The 19,100-nt window shown below is 47.3% G+C and overlaps 1 protein-coding gene across 1 annotated transcript; it reads right to left on the bottom strand.

Moving 5' to 3' along the window:
- Nucleotides 1-1,951: 1,951 nt before the first annotated feature.
- Nucleotides 1,952-11,448, bottom strand: PEBP1 (phosphatidylethanolamine binding protein 1). Its single transcript, XM_034934615.2, has 4 exons — nucleotides 11,137-11,448; nucleotides 9,333-9,442; nucleotides 7,930-8,030; nucleotides 1,952-2,947 (listed from the first exon to the last, which is right to left on the bottom strand). Exons 1-4 carry the CDS (start codon nucleotides 11,269-11,271, stop codon nucleotides 2,730-2,732), a joined length of 564 nt encoding a protein of 187 aa, XP_034790506.1. The 5' UTR covers nucleotides 11,272-11,448; the 3' UTR covers nucleotides 1,952-2,729.
- Nucleotides 11,449-19,100: the final 7,652 nt, after the last annotated feature.

Below are 19,100 nucleotides of genomic sequence, written 5' to 3'. Positions count from 1 at the left end.
GAGGAAGCTGGAATTTGTGACCCAGTGGGCCCGGTGGTTATCAGCTGGACCTTGAGGCCAGAGTTGAGTTCAGAATGGGGGTCACCCCCTTCCTAGCCGCCCTTGGGAAAGTTCACGTCACATACCAGTTGAAGGCATCACCCTTCTTTCTTAGATGACTACTGCCTTCTCATATATATGTATTTTTTTTCTCTTTAGTTCCGTGTTAGTATTAATATGTTTTTCTTTTTCTATTTTTTTTTTTAGATGGAGTCTCGCTGTCACCCAGGTTGGAGTGCAGTGGCGTGATGCTGGCTCACTGCATCCTCCACCTCCCAGGTTTAAGCAGTTCTTCTGCCTCTACCTCCCAAGTAGCTGGAATTACTGCAGCCTTGACCTCCTGACCTCAAGTGATCCTCCCACCTCAGCCTCCCTAGTAGCTGGGACTACAGGAACGAGTCCACACATCGGGCTAATTTTTGCATTTTTTTAGAGAGAGAGGGGTTTTGCCATGTTGCCCAGGCTGGTGATCTGCCCCACCTTGGCCTCACAAAGTGCTGGGATTACAGGTGTGAGTCTCCATGCCCAGACTTTACATTTATTTCCAAGGTCAACAGGACAGTTTTTTTTTTTTTTTTCAAGACAGAGTTTCGCTCTTGTCACCCAGGCTTAAGTGCGCGATCACAGCTCACTGCAACCTCGCCTCCCAGGCTCAAGCGATACTCCTGCCTTAGCCTCCCTAGTAGCTGGGATTACAAGCGCCCGCCACCATGTCCAGCTAATTTTTGTATTTTTAGTAGGGATGGTGTTTTACCATGTTGGCCAGGCTGGTCTTGAACTCCTGACCTCAGTTCATCCACCCACCTCGGCCTCCCAAAGTGCTGGGATTACAGGCGTGAGCCACGGCACCCAGCTGACAGTTGTTTTCTTTGTAACTTGTGTTCAACAAAATCTTATTACGTAAAAAAACGAATTTTAGAACTCTAAAGTAAAAAAAAAAAAAAAAAAACTTCCAGGCTTGGCATGGTGGCTCATGCCTGTAATCCCAGCACTTTGGGAGGCCAAAGCGGTCAGGAGGTCAGGAGTTTGAGAGCCGCCTGGCCAACATGGCAAAACCCCTTTTCTACTAAAAATACAAAATTAGCTGGGCATAGTGGTGCATGCCTGTAATCCCAGCTACTCAGGAGGCTGAGGCAAGAGAATCACTTGAACCCACCCAGGAGGTGGAGGTTGCGGTGAGCCGAGATTATTCCACTGCGTTCCAGCCTGGGTGATAGGGTGAGACTCCATCTCAAAAAATTTAAAGAAAAAAAGAAAACTTACATCTACCTTATGTGCTTCCAGCAAGGCAACATTTCCAAGTTTTTTCAGAGAAAAAAGTACTGCAGTGAAAGATGGGGAAGGGCTAGTCATTAGCACCTGTCAGGCCTGATTCAGGACCCCCCCTTTGCATCGCAGAGACCAAATCACAGTGATTTGCACCTTCAAACACCTCCTTTCCTTTCTTTCGGTACATCAGATGGCATGAGACCGTGACCTTCTCACCCTCCTACCCTGCGCACCTCTTTGGTACTGAGCCTCTGTGGATAACACATCAGAACGGAAAGTGCAGGCTACTTCTTAGGCATTGTTACGGTGTCCGCGCCAGACTTCACCAAGGGGGAAGGTTTTCAGCCATCTTCTTTAGAACATCCTTCTTGGGTCAAAAGGACCACTTGAAGCAAAGGTGCTTTTTGGGCAATAAGACTCGGCCTCACATTTTATGATTTTTTTTTTTAGAAACCTCAAATCTGAACTGTTTGCTCCTGCTGTGGGTTAATGGCACATGTAGAGGCACAGACCCTCCATATGGCCCCTAGAACAAGTCCCAGCTGTTACTTGCTGGTCACGGAGACGACTCACCCTGAGACTTGACTTCTCACACTTATGAAACCTATACCCAATAGAACAAAACATCCGGGGACTCAGTTCCTTCATTCAGGTTTCTATTTTTATTCAACTACAAGCAAACAGCACAGTTAATGCAACGTTCAGCAACTCCAGACCAGCTTTTCTTACCCCCATGAAGAACGATCAATTTAAAAAACACAGATCTCAGGTTTCCTCCCAAGCTGTCAGCGAGCACTGCTGCCGGTCTAGATGGCCATGTCCCAACAACAGCAAAGCCACCCTCCCTCCTGCTTCTTCCAGGATTGCTCTTTAAAGGGACCAGAGTGACATACTGATGCCTACTGAGGCATCTGAGATGCACTGTGTTGGAGGTTAGCCTCAATGCCAGCCTCTGGTTGTCTAGGTGAGTGACACCATAAAAACACATTGTGTACCATTCTGGACTCAGGATCACAAAGGCAGAGGCAACCAATCTTTTTTTTTTTTTTTTTTTTTAAACCTCCCTTAAAGATTCTTTGATGCTTTGCTCTATCACTGTAGACCTGGTCTTTTTCCCCCCAATTTTTTCTTTTTTACATTCTGGGTTGCTATTTTCAGATTAATAATTTGATGACCCCATCACAGTACCAAAATACCCCCCAAAATGAAGTTCAAATTTGATCAAAACATAAATCAGAGTGAGTGAGTAAAATTATAAAGGCCAGGCAGCAGGAAAAGTCACCCTCAACTACCATCTGACTGGTCAGGTCTCACCCATGCCAAGGGGGGCAGGAAGAGGAGAAATCTATTATACATGCAACACTGAACTGGGGAACATGGCTTGGGGCCTCCAGGACAGTTCAGGTACCCAAGCTAACCCCCTACTTCCCAGACAGCTGCTCGTACAGTTTGGGCACATAGTCATCCCACTCGGCCTGGTAACATGTGCCGGCCACCGGGGCCCTGAGCTCATACTTTTTACGGAAGGACGCCACCTTGAATTTGCCACGGTGGTCTCCAGATCGGTTGCTGAGGATGGGCTCGTCACACTTTAGCGGCCTGTCCTGCTCGTAAACCAGCCAGACATAGCGGTGGAGGCCTGTGGGGAGAGGCAGAGGGAAGATGTACACACAGCCCAGCACTTGAGATGGGGACATCATCCATTTTTATCGAATGTTTCAACATGGAGGCACCCAGACCACACCATTTACAAGGAAGACACCGAGGGTCCAGACAGGTATTTGGTGCAAATTAACATTTAATGGCAGTTAACACATTAATGGCAAAAACCGCAATTACTTTTGCATCAACTTAATAGAATGTGTTAGGCCCCTGCTGTAACTGGTGTCAAGCCCAAGCCCTTAGTTCCAGCCTCTCCTGGCCTGTGGGATCTGGCCTCTGCACCCCCTTATCCTCGCCTCCCAACGAGCCTCTGTGCTCTTCATTCATCCCACTTCAGGCTCCCGGACCTTCTCAAGTCACCACCCACCACCCCCCATCAGAACACCCATTTCACTTCTGTCAGGTAGGAGCAACCAATTAAGGACAAAGCAAATCAATGACCAGGGCCCACCATACCACAGTCGAGCCTCTAGGATAAAGGAGAACATTTTCTTTCTACCTCCAAAACTTACTTGCTTAGAAAACTGGAGGCCTGCTTCAAAGTGACCCAACCTCACTTTAACTAAGCAGCTTTCTACAAGCTGCTTAGTTTCAATGATGTACTGGATGCAAATAGGTACCATGAACTCTTATTTTTTTAAAAAGTGGGTTTTGTTTTTTTTTTTGAGATGGAGTCTCACTCTGTTGCCTAGGCGTGGAGTGCAGTGGCATGATCTCGGCTCACTGCAACCTCAGCCTCCTGGGTTCAAGCAATTCTCCTGCCTCAGCCTCCTGAGTAGCTGGGATTACAGGTACGTGCCACCACGCCCAGTTTTGTTTTGTTTTGTTTTGTTTTTGTATTTTCAGTAGAGACCAGGTTTCACCATGTTGGCAAAACTCCTGACCTCAAGTGATCCACCCATCTCGCCCTCCCAAAGTGCCGGGATTACAGCTGTGAGCCACTGCACCCGGCCAGAAACAAAGTTATTTTTTTAAAAGTTGTTTAAATATTTGCACACCCATGTTCAATGCAGCAGTATTCACAATAGCCAAGAAGCAGAAGCAACCCGACTGTCCACTGATGGATGAAAAGATGATCAGAATGTGGTTTATACACACAACAGAATATTATCCAGCCTTTTATTTTTTCTTTACTCCTCTGTGTTACTCTAGGACTATTCAGCCTTAAAAAGAAATTCAGACACATGCTACACCAGAGAACCTTGAGAACATTACATTAGTGAAATTAGCCAGTCGCAAGACAAATACTGTACAATTCCACGAGGTATCTAAAGTAGACAAACACTGCAACAGAAAGTGGAATGGTGGCTGCCAGGGCTAGGGGAAGGGAAATGGGGAGCTGTTGGTCAATGGGGACAGGGTTTCTGTTGGGGAAGATGAAAAATCTAGAGATCTGTTTCACAACAATGTGAATGTAGTGGTCGGGCATGGTAGCTCACATTTATAATCCCAGGACTTTGGGAGGCCAAGGTGGGAGGGTCACCTGAGCCCAGGAGGAATTTGAGACCAGCTTGGGCAATATGGCGAAACCCCGTCTCTACTAGAAATACAAAAATTTGCTGGATGTGGTAGCCTGTGCCTGTAGTCCCAGCTTCTCGGGAGCCTGAGGTAGGAGGGTTGCTTGAGCCCAGGAGGTGAGCTGAGCCCTGCAGTGAGCTGAAAACGTGCCATTGTGCTCCAGCCTAGGGGACAGAGTAAGACCCTATCTCAAAAAAAAAAAAAAAACCAAAGTGAATGTAGTTAACGCTACTGTAGCGTACACTTAAAAATGGTTAAGATGGAGGGGGCGCAGTGGCTCACACCTGTAATCCCAGCACTTTGAGAGGCTAAGGCAGGTGGATCACTTGAGGTCAGGAATTCGAGACCAGCTTGGCCAAGATGGTGAAACCCCGTCTCTACTAAAAATATAAAAATTAGCCAGGCATGGTGGCACGTGTCTGTAATCCTAGCTACCCAGGAGGCTGAGGTGGGAGGATCACTTGAACCTGGGAGGTGGAGGCTGAAGTGAGCTGAGATCACACCACTGCACTCCAGCCTCAAAAAAAGGGTTAAGATGGTAAATTTTGCCAGGCATGGTGGCTCTTGCCTGTAATCCCAGCACTTTGGGAGGCTGAGGTGGGCAGATCATCTGAGCTCAGGAGTTCAAGACCAGCCTGCCCAACATGGAGAAACCCTGTCTCTACTAAAAGTAAAAAAAAATTAGCCAGGTGTGATGGTGGACACCTGTATTCCAGCTACTCGGGAGGCTGAGGCAGGAGAATCGCTTAAACCTGGAAGGTGGAGGATGCAGTGAGCCGAGATCACACCATTGCACTCCAGCCTGGGTGACAGAGCAAGACTCTGTCTCAAGAAAAAAAAATTAAAAAAAAAAAAAAAAGAATGCATGGCAGCCACTCCACTTTGTTTCAGTGAGCTTGGCTACTTTAGGTATCTCATAGAATTGTACGGTATTTGTCTTTGTGTGACTGGCTCATTTCACTAACATAATGTTCCTCAGGGTTCATCCTGGCGTAGCATGTGTCCCAATTTCTTTTCAAAGCTAAATAGTCCTAGAATAATACACAGAAGTTTAAACAAAAAGACTGGATAATATTTGGATATTTATTCATAATATCCAAATACTGGAAACATCCCAAATGCCCATCAATAGAGAATGGCTAAACAAACTGGCCTGTTCACCAACGGGAATATTACTGAGCAATAAAAAGGGGTAACTATTGATACAATCTATGGACCAATCTCACAGATATTATCTGGAATGAAGCAGACCAGTCACCCAAATTTTTTAAAATACACATTGCATGATACTTTTTTTTTGGAGGCAGAGGCTTGCTCTATCGCCCAGGCTAGAGCGCAATGGCACAATCTCAGCTCACTGCAACCTCCACCTCCTGGGTTCAAGCCATCCTCCCACCTCAGCCCCACAGGTGGCTGGGACTACAGACATATGCCACCATGCCTGGATAATTTTTGTATTTTTGGTAGAGACAGAGTTTTACCATGTTGGCCAGGCCGGTCTTGAACTCCTGGCTTCAAGTGATCCAACTGCCTCCACCTCCCAACATGCTGGTATATGAACACAAGAATAGCGAAAGTGGCTGGACGCAGTGGCTCACGCCTGTAATCCCAGCACTTTGGGAGGCCAAGGCGGGCGGATCACAAGGTCAGAAGTTCGAGACCAGCCTGGCCAACATGGTGAAACCTTGACTCTACTAAAAATACAAAAATTAGCTGGGCGTGGTGGTGGGCGCCTGTCATCCCAGCTACTCAGGAGGCTGAGGCAGAAGAATCATTTGAACACAGGAGGTAGAGGTTGTAGTGAGCCGAGATCACGCCATTGCACTCCAGCCTGGGAGACAGAGCGAGACTCCATCTCAGAAAAAAAAAAAAAAAAGAATAGTGAAAGTGATCTATGGAGACAGGAGTCAGAATATGGTTAGCTCTGGGGGAATTTAAGTAAAAAGGTCACATGAGAACGTCGTTGGGCGATGGAAATGTCATCTATCTTTCCAATGGCTGCTACCTTCCATGGGTGTATGCATTGATCACATTTGCTGACTGAACCCTTCCGATCTGTGCATTTTGTTACATGTAAATTATACCATATTACAAGAATATGGAAAAAACAACAAGAAAATGAGTTACTGAGGCTTTTTTAAAAATGAGAACACAGCTCTGCCGGGCGCAGTGGCTCACGCCTGTAATCCCAACACTTTGGGAGGCCGAGTCAGGTAGATCACAAGGTCAGGAGATTGAGACCATCCTGGCTAACACGGTGAAACCCCGTCTCTACTAAAAATGCATAAAATTAGCCAGGCATGGTGGCGGACACCTGTAGTCCCAGCTACTCGGGAGGCTGAGGCAGGAGAATGGCATGAACCCGGGAGGTGGAGCTTGCAGTGAGCCGAGATCGTGCCACTGCACTCCAGCCTGGGAGACAGAGCAAGACTCCATCTCGAGAAAAAAAAAAAAAATGAGAACACAGCTCTTGAGAGAATTGCCTTATTCTCATGGGTAAGCTTCCCATAATTAACCTGCCTAATTTTATAACTGCCCTAGAGAACTTACTAGGTCCCTGGGAAATCTGTCCCTTTACCATCTACTATGCATGTGTGAGAGGGTTTAAAGGCATCTGAAGCTTCTGGGTCTACAGAGAAACCATGAGCCCATGACCAACTGTCCATGTCAGAGACGTTCTTGTACCTCTTCATGTTAACTCCTGGCTGGATAAGCTGTACAAAAAGCTAGGATTGTGACAGTTCCACCAAATGGAAACATCCTGAACTGAACACCAGGCAATAAGAATGCATATCTCACCATCAGCTTAGGTGGCACTTACCCAACCTGGAAAGTTTCAATACGGTGGGCTTTCTCTTTCTATCTCTAAATATCTACATGTATTTTATATATAATAGCTATAACACGATACTACACAATACAATGTGTGTGTGTGTGCGCCTTCAATATATTCTACTGAAGTCTTCCAAATCTGTTTTCAATATACCCAGCTAGACTTTTTCAGAAACAAATACAGAAAGCAACCTTATATAGTTAATTTGGAAACTATGATCATTTCTGAAATGTTTTATAGAAACTCAAAGATCACCCCGGGCAAAGGCTTGAGATAGTTTAACTGTGTATTCCACTCACTGCAGCCCCAAAAGGCCATGCTAAGCTTTCTGCAACAGTGCTTCCCTCTCACCAACTTCCCTGCTTGCTAAAGGGCTAGGGGTGCAGAGACAGCTCTACACAAAGGGTCCGTCTGTCCAGAACCCAAGGCTCTAGCCACCTGACACTCCTGCAGGTCTGAATGTGTGCCCTGAAGGCAGCTGCCCTAGAGGTAAGCTGAGATGCTATTTCCAGCAGGGTTAAGGGCTCTCAAAAGAAAAGCATTGGGTCAATCCTAATGTGCCCCCGAGCTCCCTCCCCAACCTCCCACCAAAAACAACCTTTACTAACCTGTGCCCTTGGGAGGCCCCGAGCCCACATAATCGGAGAGGACTGTGCCGCTGCTGATGTCATTGCCCTTCATGTTGACCACCAGGAAATGATGCCATTCTCTGCATGAAGAAACACGGGATGTCAGCACCACAGGAGATCAGGGAACATTCACTGCACAGTCAGCAACTGGGCATCAAGAACATGCTGGGTGCCACAACACAGCCACGAACAACAGTCCTTTCTTTTTTTTTTTTTTTTTGAGACAGAGTCTCACTCTGTCACCCAGGCTGGAATGCAGTGGCACGATCTCGGCTCACTGCAAGCTCCGCCTCCTGGGCTCAAGCAATTCTCTGCCTCAGGCTCCCAAGTAGCTGGGACTACAGGCGCCTGCCATCATGCCTGGCTAATTTTCGTATTTTTAGTAGAGACGGGGTTTCACCATGTTGGCCAGACTGGTCTTGAACTCCTGACCTCGTGATCCACCCGACTCGGCCTCCCAAAGTGCTGGGATTACAGGCATGAGCCACCGCGCCCGGCCCAGTCCTCACTTTCTTAGAGGCCAGCACGAACCTCATGTGCTTGCAGAAGAGCAGACCCAGCCCCTCCCACCCTCTGACATTTTCTAGAGCAAAGGTCAGCAAACTTTCCATTAAAAGGCCACAGAATAAATGTGTTAAGCTTTGGGGGCCACAGTCTCTGTTGCAACTATTCAACTTGGCCTTGGCAGCATGAAAGCAGCCACAGATGACACATAGCTTTGCTCCAATAAAACGTTAACTGATGGACACTGACAGGTAAATTTTGTGTAATTTCCACATCATAAAGTACTATTCTTCTTTCAATTTTTCACCAATCATTTAAAAATGTGAAAACCAGGCCGGGCATGGTGGCTCACACCTGTAATCCCAGCACTTTGGGAGACTGAGGCGGGCAGATCACCTGAGGTCAGGAGTTCGAGAGCAGCCTGGACAAGGTGAAACCCTGTCTCTACTAAAAATACAAAAATTAGCCAGGCATGGTGGTGGGCGCTTGTAATTCCAGCTACTCGGTTAGCTGAGGCATGAGAATCACTTGAAACAGGGAGGTGGAGGTTGCAGTGAGCCAAGATCATGCCACTGCACTCCAGCCTGGGTGACTGAGACTCTGTCTCAAAAAAATAAAAAATAAATAACTAAATAAAAATGTAAAAACCATTCTTAGTTCATGGAGCTGTATAAAAACAGGCCACAGGTGGATATGGCTCTCAGCTGTGAGTTACAGACACCTGCTGTAGGGGGCAAAAGGGCAGGAAAGGCACTCTCTGGCTTAAGCATGGGTGGGGGCATCCCAAACCAGGTCTACTTCTCTGTGTCCAGCAAGGGACTTACACCCGATAACTCATCTCTGCATGACCTGCTCTTCTTGTCTTTCCCACCTCTCACCTGTATTTGGGATCCTTCCTGCTGGGAGCATCCGGATCTGTCAGGACCAAGGTGTAGAGCTTCCCTGAATCAAGACCATCCCACGAAATGCTGGTGGGTCTATTCTTAACCTGTATGAAGGAACCAGTTTGCAGTAAAAAAGTCAGAAATGCTGAAGAAACTGGCTGGGTGTGGTGGCTCACGCCTGTAATCCCAGCACTTTGGGAGGCCTAGGAGAGAGGATCACTTGAGGTCAGGGGTTTGAGACCAGCCTGGCCAACACGGTGAAACCTGCCTCTACTAAAACTACAAAAATTAGCTGGGCATGGTGGCGGGAACCTGTAATCCCAGCTACTCGGGAGGCTGAGGTGGGAGGATCACTTGAGCTGGGGAGGCAGAGGCTGCAGGGGGCCAAGATCACCCCACTGCACTCCACCCTGGGCGACAGAGTGAGACTCTGTCTCAAAAACAAGAAATGCTGAAGAAACCAATACTCTTTCTTTGATCTCAGACTCTCCAAAGACAAAACAGAATAGATTTTTAATAAAATCAATGACCCTGTATTGACTGTAAGAGCCAGGAGCTGGAGTTTTATATACGTTATTTATTTTATTTGAGACCAGGTCTCCTTCTGTCACTCAGGCCGGAGTGTAGTGACGCTATCAAGGCTCACTGTAGCCTCAACCTCCAGCGCTCAATCGATCGATCCTCCCACCTCAGCCTCCTGAGCAGCTGGGAACTGCATGCTCACACCATCACACCTGGCCAATTTTTTTTTGTAGAGTTGGGGTCTTGCTATGTTGCCCAAGCTGTATATTATTTCAGTCCCAACAACACCATGGGGCTAGTATCCCAGCACACTATTAACAGAAACAGATGAGGCTGGGATTCCAACCCTGGCACTGAGTCCCCTCTCAACGACACCCTTACATTGTCTGTCCGGAATCACAGCGTTTCTGGATTTGGTGATCAGGAGGTTACCTGGAGCCTGCTGAAGTGAAATCTGCATTAACTGTACGTTTCAAAGCGCAAAGAAAAGGAGAAAGCCAAGGTGATGAGAGGCGGGCAGGGAGCAGGAAAGGGGAGGCTCTGTTAGATGGGCACTACATATTTAAACATCCAAAAAAATTAAATTCTGTGAACATCCAAAACAATGTAAGGTCGGGGCAGTTTATTTTACGCTGTTGCCCGGGGGCTTCATAACCAACTAGCAGTGGCGTCTGCAAATCTAGTTTCTTCACTTTCGGCAGCCCCAGCCGTGGGCGTGGGAGGTCAAAGACCAAAACTAAACCGTTGCCCTCCAGCGTTCCGGCTACACGCTCTCGACCGATTTAACAAAGGAGAAATCGGCCGGCGCGCTCATCGCCAGTTACATAATGCGTCACAAGCTCTCGGGTGAGGCTTCAGCCCTCCAAAACGAGGCCTAAAATGCTGAGGCCCTAGGGGAAGCTCTGGGGGCGTCCGGGCAGCCACAGCCTACTCTGTCCCGGCGACGTCCCTCTCCAGCGCCCTGCCCTGTGGGGGGAGAGGGGGATCCGGCCTGTTTCCGAACCTAGGTCCCTCTTGGGTCTGAAGCCCGGGAAAAGTGAATGAATTTCTGCCGCAGGCCGAACCTGCCTGGCCACGCCACAGGCCGGGTTCCCGGTGCTCGGGGTGGCCCCCAGGCATGGGACATGGACCCCGGGACCTCTGGCCTGGGGGGCCTCGACACACGCAGGCTGAACCTCCCCACCGCCCCTGGCCCTGTCTCCGCTGGGTCCCACCCAGGAGGCCGGCACAGGCCTCCGCGCCGGGCCGCTGGCTGCACGCCCGCCGCCCGGTGTACCTGGGTGGGCGTCAGCACTTTGCCCAGCTCGTCCACCGCCGCCCCGGCGTAGGTGACATGCAGCGGGTGCTGCGGCTGCTCGTCCACTTCTTGCAGGCTCAAGGGCCCGGACCACTTGCTGAGGTCCACCGGCATGGCGAGGCCAAGCAGAGCGTGCAGCCGGGAGTGCCGCGGTAGGCCAGGCGCGGGCGGCAGAGGCGACACGGAGAGCTCAGCACACTGGCTCGGGAAGACGCAGACCCCGCGACCACGTGAGAGCACGCGCCTCAGCCACCGCCCAGCCCGCGCACCGCCCCACGCCACGCCCACCGCTCCCTGGCCTCTGATTGGCCGAAGCTGGCAGAGCCGGGCCGCTCGCGCTCCCGGGTCCATGCAACCTGCTTCCTGTGGCTGCCGAGTTCTCGGGAACAGCGGCTCGGCCTGCAAGGCTGTTGTTTCAAGAAATGAAAATGAAGGGCGCCCTGGAATAGGTTCGCCTAAGAGAGAGGTTCGTGTCTCAGAAAGTGTCGCTGGGAAAAAAAAATGCAATTGAATTCGCCTTGGTTGCGTTTTGGTTTTCTTAATTTGTTGCATGATTCTTTGCTCCACTTACCAAATTCAGCAATATGGCCTGTCGCGGTGGCTCATGCCTGTATTCTCAGGACTTTGGGAGGCCAAAGCAGGAAGATCGCTTGAGCCCAGGAGTTTGAGACCATCCTGGACAACGTAGCAAGACCCCGTCTTTACAGAAAACTTTAAAAAAAAGAAAAAAGCCAGACACAGTGGTGCATGCTTGTAGTCCTAGCTACTCCGGAGGCTGGGGCGGGAGGATCACTTTTTTTTTTTTTTTTTTGAGACAGTGTCTCTCTGTGTTGCCCGGGCTGGAGTGCAGTGGCATGATCTCGGCTCGCTGCAAGCTGCGCCTCCCGGGTTCACGCCATTCTCCTGCTTCGGCCTCCCGAGTAGCTGTGACTACAGGCGCCCGCCACAACGCCCGGCTAATTTTTTGTATTTTTAGTAGAGACGGGATTTCACCGTGTTAGCCACGATAATCTCGATCTCTTGACCTCGGCCTCTCAAAGTGCTGGGATTACAGGCGTGAGCCACCACCCCCGGCCGATCACTTCTTGAATCTAGGAGTTTGAGGCCGCGGTGAGCTACGATCTTGCCACTGCACTCCTGTCTGCGCTTCAGAGCCAGATCATATCTTCTCATACACACACACACACACACACACACACACACAGCAAATTCAGAAACAGTAAGGCCTTGCTTTTCTCCTGCACTTTAAAACGAGCCAGATTCTCTGTATTTTCGCACGTGATCACTTGTCATCGTAATTGCCTGGTGAGAGCACCTGAGTGAACTTTTGAGCATTTAAATATATGGGGAAATGTATTTGTCCGTTTTCTCCACACACAAAATTCGTCCTCACAAAATTCCTGAGAAATGCTTGGGTTTTGGTTTTTTATGTTTGTTTTTTGAAAAACAATTTTAAACCATATTTATTCATACCAAAACTGCTCTTACTGTGACCACCAGCTGCTTGCTTTTTGCTGAATATGATAAGCACTATTTTTTTTTTTTTTTTGAGACGGAGTCTTGCTCTGTCGCCCAGGCTGGAGTGCAGTGGTGTGATCTCAGCTCACTGCAACCTCCGCCTCCCGGGTTCAAGCAATTCTCCTGTCTCAGCCTCCCGAGTAGCTGGGATTACAGGCACGCGGCACCGCGCCCAGCTAATTTTTGTATTTTTAGTAGATACAGAGTTTCACCATGTTGGCCAGGCTGGTCTCGAACTCCTGACCTCATGATTCGCCTGCCTCAGCCTCCCAAACTGCTGGGATTACAGGCGTAAGCCACCGCGCCCAGCCAATAAGCACTATTTAACAGTTCTTATCTGTTTTGACTCTTGACATTGATAATTCCTCCCGTGGAATAAAAAGTTGTTTCTTGATTTACATTCTTACTAGGAAATAATACGAGTTCATTGTAGAAAATCAAAGAAAAAAACCCAAAGAAGTAGAAATCCCCTTCTATCCCACTACTTTGATATAAACGTCAGTAATCATTTAGGGTATATCTTTCCTATTTAAAAATGAGTATAGATGATTTTGTTGTTTATTCACCAAAAGATTGCATTATATCCTACCATTATAAAATAGTCATATCAAAAATAGGTCGTCAGGCCAGGTGCAGTTGCTGAGACCTCTAATCCTAGCATTTTGGGAGGCTGAGGCAGGAGGATCACTTGAGTCCAGGAGTTTGAGACCAGCCGGGACAACATGGTGAAACCCCATCTCTACAACAAAATACAAAAATTAGCACCGTATGGAGGGATGTGCCGGTAGTCACAGCTACTACCAAGGCTGAGGCAGGAGGATCACTTGAGCCTGGGAGTTTGAGGCTGCAGTGAGCCGTGATTGTGCCACTGCACTCCAGCCTGGGCAACAGAATGAGACCCTATCTCTACAAAAATAAAACAAAATAAAAAAAGTCTTCAACATTTTAATGACTTCTCTAGATCCACCATCATTATTTATTCAACAAGCCTCTTGATGTACTCTGTTTTGTTCATTGTTTTCCTTTTACAAATATCACTGAAATGAACTTCCTTATACATATATCTTTAAAAACTTGAAAGACTGTTTTTGGAAAATTTTATTACATGGGAATTTTTATTAATTAGGTCAAAAAATACACACTTTATTTTTTGTTTGTTTTGAGACAGTCTTGCTCTGTCACCAAGGCTGGGATGCAGTGGCACAACATGGTGAAACCCGTCTCTACTAAAAATATAAAAATTAGCCAGGTGTGGCCAGGCGCGGTGGCTCATGCCTGTAATCCCAGCACTTTGGGAGGCCGAGGCGGATGGATCACGAGGTCAGGAGATCGAGACCATCCTGGCTAACACGGTGAAACCCCGTCTCCACTAAAAACATACAAAAAAATCAGCTGGGTGTGGTGGCGGGCACCTGTGGTCCCAGCTGCTACTCAGGAGGCTGAGGCAGAAGAATGGCGTGAACCTGGGAGGCCGAGCTTGCAGTGAGCCGAGATCGTGCCACTGCACTTCAAGCCTGGGTGACAGACCGAGACTCCGTCTCAAAAATAAAATAAAATAAAATTAAAATAAAATAAAATAATAAAATAAAATAAAATAGCCAGGCGTGATGGCACACACCTGTAATCCCAGCTACTAGGAAGGCTGAGGCAGGAGAATTGCTTGAACCTGGGAGGCGGAGGTTGTAGTGAGCCCGAGATTGTGCCACTGCACTCCAGCCTGGACGACAGAGTGAGATTCCGTCTCAAAGAAAAAAGAAAGAAATATTTACAATATATTCTCTGAAGCCTGCTACTTGGAGGCCTTTTTTTGGGGGGGGATACTCCACAACCCCTTATCATAACCCAGACATTCCTTTCTATTGATAGTAACTCTTTTAACCAATTGTGAATCAGAAAATTTTAAAATCTACCTATAACCTGAAAGTCCTCCCACTTCAAGTTATCCTACCTTTCTAAACCAAGGTTTTGTTTTTTTGTTTTGTTTTGTTTTGTTTTTGAGACAGGGTCTCGCTCTGTCACCCAGGCTGGAGTGCAGTGATGCAATCACGGCTCACTGCAGCCTCAACTTCCCGGGCTCCAGCGGTCCTCCCACCTCCCACAGGTGTGTGCCACCATGCCTGGCTACGTTTTGTATTTTTAGTAGAGACAGGGTCTTGCCACGTTGCCCAGGCTGGTCTCGAACTCCTGAGCTCAAGTGATCCACCGGCCTCAGCCTCCCAAAGTGCTAGGATTACAGATGTGAGCCACCACAGCTGGCCCCAATATATATCTTATATGTATTTAATTGCTGTCTCATGTCTCCCTGAAATGTATAAAACCCAGCTGTGTCCAGCCACCTTGCACACATTTTCCCTGGGTCTCCTGAGGGCTGGGTCATAGGCCATGGTCACTCATATTTGACTCAGAATGAATCTCTTCAAATGTTTTACAAAGTTTGACTCTTTTCATTGATGCTATTTATTCTGCTGTCTGCTTGTATTTCTGCCACGTGTGCCTCTTCTAGGCCAGAAGCTTGGGCAGGTGCTGGTTGAGGGTAGACTCAAATGAACCAGCCTGGAAAACCACCAGTTGTTTTTGTTTGTTGAGTGAGGACCAGGAAATTCACTGATGTGGTTATTTAGTGAAATGGCTTCATGCCAATTTCACTCATTGTGCTCCTGCAAGAGAAACTGTTTAATAAGGGAATTTGGGGCCAGGGGCGGTGGCTCATGCCTGTAATCCCAGCACTCTGGGAGGCCAAGGCGGGTGGTTCACCTGAGGTCAGGAGTTGGAGAACAGGCTGGTCAACATGGTGAAATCCCTGTCTCTGTGAAAAATACAAAAATTACCCGGGCGTGGTGGTGAGCGCCTGTAATCCAAGCTACTCAGGAGGCTGAGGCAGGAGCATCGCTTGAACCCGGGAGGCGGAGGTTGCAGTGAGCCAAGATCGTGCCACTGCACTCCAGGCTGGGCGACACAGCAAGACTCCGTCTCAAAAAACAACAAAACAAAACAAAAATAATAATGAGGGAATTTTGGACAAAAACAAAGTTCTGTCCTTAGCTCGAGTTCAGAAACTGTTGTGGCCATGCCAGTGACTTGGAACTGCCACTCCAGGGGACCGAGGTGCTGGCTGCTGGCCAAGGATATGCACTGAGACACTGTTGTGAGAATTAACCATTAACAGGTCGCCGGGATTCCGTTTGTCAGATTTTTCCTATTGAGACTTTTTTTTTTTCCTTTTCTCTTTGAGAATTTCAAAGCATTTAAAAATACCCTCTATGTCCGGGCGCGGTGGCTCACGCCTGTAATCCCAGCACTTTGGAGGGCTGAGGCTGGTGGATCACGAGGTTAGGAGATCGAGAGCATCCTGGCTAACACGGTGAAACCTCGTCTCTACTAAAAATACAAACAAATTAGCCGGGCGTGGTGGCGGGCACCTGTAGTCCCAGCTACTCGGGAGGCTGAGGCAGGAGAATAGCGTGAACCCGGGAGGCGACGCTTACAATGAGCCGAGATCGCGCCACTGCACTCCAGCCTGGGTGACAGAGGGAGACTCTGTCTCAAAAAAAAAAAAAAAAAAAAAATACCCTCTATGTTCTCACTTAATCTCCGACAGTCCTTGGTTGATGCAGACGACCACACATCCAAAAGGAAACCAGGTATGTCAAATCATGCGTAAACTCGGGAAAGCCTCATCATGCAGACTTTAGCAATGTTAAATTAGTGATCATTCAGGCCAGGCGCAGTGGCTCACCCCTGTAATCCCAGCACTTTGGGAGGCCAAGGCGGGCAGATTGCTTGAGGCCAAAAGTTCAAGACCGGCCTGGCCAACATGGTGAAATCCCGTCTCCACTAAAAATACAAAAATTAGCCAGTCATGGTGGTGGGCACCTGTAATCCCAGCTACTCGGGAGGCTGAGGCAGGAGAATGGCGTGAACCCAGGAGGTGGAGGTTGCAGTGAGCCAAGATCGCGCCACTGCACTCCAGCCTGGGCGACAGAGTGAGACCCTCTCTCAAAAAAAATAAAATTAGTGATCATTCAAACCAGAATCATAACCATCTTTGTGAAGAATGGCTTGCTTTGTGTCTTAAACAAGACAAGCTGCAGAATACCTGCCATGCCCACAGCCCCTAGGACATCCTCAGGGGCCCTTCCACTGACACCCCTCCCACCTTCAGCCAATTCAAAGGCTTCTCAAACCACCTATGAAATGGCCTGACTCAACAGCATGACCTGGAACCAATCAGAGTTGACTATTTTTGTTTGTTTTGTTCTTTTGAGACACAGTTTCATTCTTGTTGCCCAGGATGGAGTGCAATGGCGCAATCTCGGCGCACCGCAACCTCCGCCTCCCGGGTTCAAGCGATTCTCCTGCCTTAGCCTCCCAAGCAGCTGGGATTACAGGCATGCACCACCATGCCCGGCTAATTTTGTATTTTTAGTAGACATGAGGTTTCTCCATGTTGGTCAGGCTGGTCTCAAACTCCCGACCTCAGGTGATCCGTTCACCTCGGCCTCCTAAAGTGCTGGGATTACAGGCATGAGCCACTGCGCCCGGCCACTTTTTTTTTTAAATCACAGTTTATCCTTTTATCTGTTGATGAACTTTGGGCTGTTTCCAGTTTTTTTACTATTATGAATGAACTCCTGTAAACATTCTAGTATATCTTTTTGTGGACATATATCTTAATTTCTCTTGGGTAAATATCCAGGAGTAGGATTACTGGATTATATGGTGTTTAATTTTGTAAGAAACTGTCAAACATTTCTCCAAAGTGGGTGTACCTTTTTATTAAGCTTTATTTATTTATTTTTATTATACTTTCAGTTCTAAGGTACATGTGCACAATGTGCAGGTTTATTATATATGTATACATGTGTCATGTTGGTTTGCTGCACCCATTAACTCATCATTTACATTAGGTATTTCGCCTAATGCTATCCCTCCCCCCACCCCACGACAGGCCCCAGTGTGTGATGTTCCCCACCCTGTGTCCAAGTGTTCTCATTGTTCAATTCCCACCTGTGAGTGAGAACATGCGGTGTTTGGTTTTCTGTCCTTGCGACAGTTTGCTCAGAATGATGGTTTCCAGCTTCATCCCAAAGGACATGAACTCATCATTTTTTATGGCTGCATAGTATTCCATGGTGTATATGTGCCACATTTTCTTAATCCAGTTTATCATTGATGGCCATTTGGGTTGGTTCCAAGTCTTTGCTATTGTGAATAGTGCCGCAATAAACATACATGTGCATGTGTCTTTATACTGGCATGATTTGTAATCCTTTGGGTATATACCCAGTAATGGGATTGCTGGGTCAAATGGTATTTCTAGTTCTAGATCCTTGAGGAATCGCCACACTGTCTTCCACAATGGTTGAACCAACGGTGTAAAAGTGTTCCTATTTTTCCACATCCTCTCCAGCACCTGTTGTTTCCTGACTTTTTAATGATCGCCATTCTATTTGGTATGAGATGGTATCTCATTGTGGTTTTGATTTGCATTTCTCTAATGGCCAGTGATGATGAGCATTTTTTCATGTGTCTGTTGGTTGCATAGATGTCTTCTTTTGAGAAGTGTCTGTTCATATCTTTTGCCCACTTTTTGATGGGGTTGTTTGATTTTTTTTTGTAAATTTGTCTAAGTTCTTTGTAGATTCTGGATATTAGCCCTTTGTCAGATGGGTAGATTGCAAAAATTTTCTCCCATTCTGTAGGTTGCCTCTTCACTCTGATGGTAGTTTCTTTTGCTGTGCAGAAGCTCTTTAATTAGATCCCATTTTTCTATTTTGGCTTTTGTTGCCATTGCTTTTGGTGTTTTAGACATGAAGTCCTTGCCCATGCCTATGTCCTGAATGGTATTGCCTAAGTTTTCTTCTAGGGTTTTTATGGTTTTAGGTCTAACATTTAAGTCTTTAATCCATCTTGAATTAATTTTTGTATAAGGTGTAAGGAAGGGATCCAGTTTCAGCTTTCTACATATGGTTAGCCAGTTTTCCCAGCACCATTTATTAAAGAGGAAATCCTTTCCCAATTTCTTGTTTTTGATAGGTTTGTCAAAGATCAGATGGTTGTAGATGTGTGGTGTTATTTCTGAGGGCTCTGTTCTGTTCCATTGGTCTATATCTCTGTTTTGGTACCAGTACCATGCTGTTTTGGTTACTGTAGCCTTATAGTATAGTTTGAAGTCAGGTAGCGTGATGCCTCCAGCTTTGTTATTTTTGCTTAAGATTGTCTTGGCAATGCGGGCTCTTTTTCGGTTCCATATGAACTTTAAAGTAGTTTTTTCCAATTCTGTGAAGAAAGTCATTGGTAGCTTGATGGGGATGGCATTGTCAGATTCGACTTTTTAATCAGCACTAGTGCCTAAGGAGAAACAGCTGTTGTGAATGGTAAGAGCTAATGTAGAATGGAGGTGATACTTAGAGACTACAGAGGGG

This window comes from Pan paniscus, chromosome 10 (assembly GCF_029289425.2).
Source record: "Pan paniscus chromosome 10, NHGRI_mPanPan1-v2.0_pri, whole genome shotgun sequence".
Classification (NCBI taxonomy): domain Eukaryota; kingdom Metazoa; phylum Chordata; class Mammalia; order Primates; family Hominidae; genus Pan; species Pan paniscus.
Note: the sequence above shows the minus strand (reverse complement) of the source record. Positions and strands in the feature narration are given on the sequence as shown.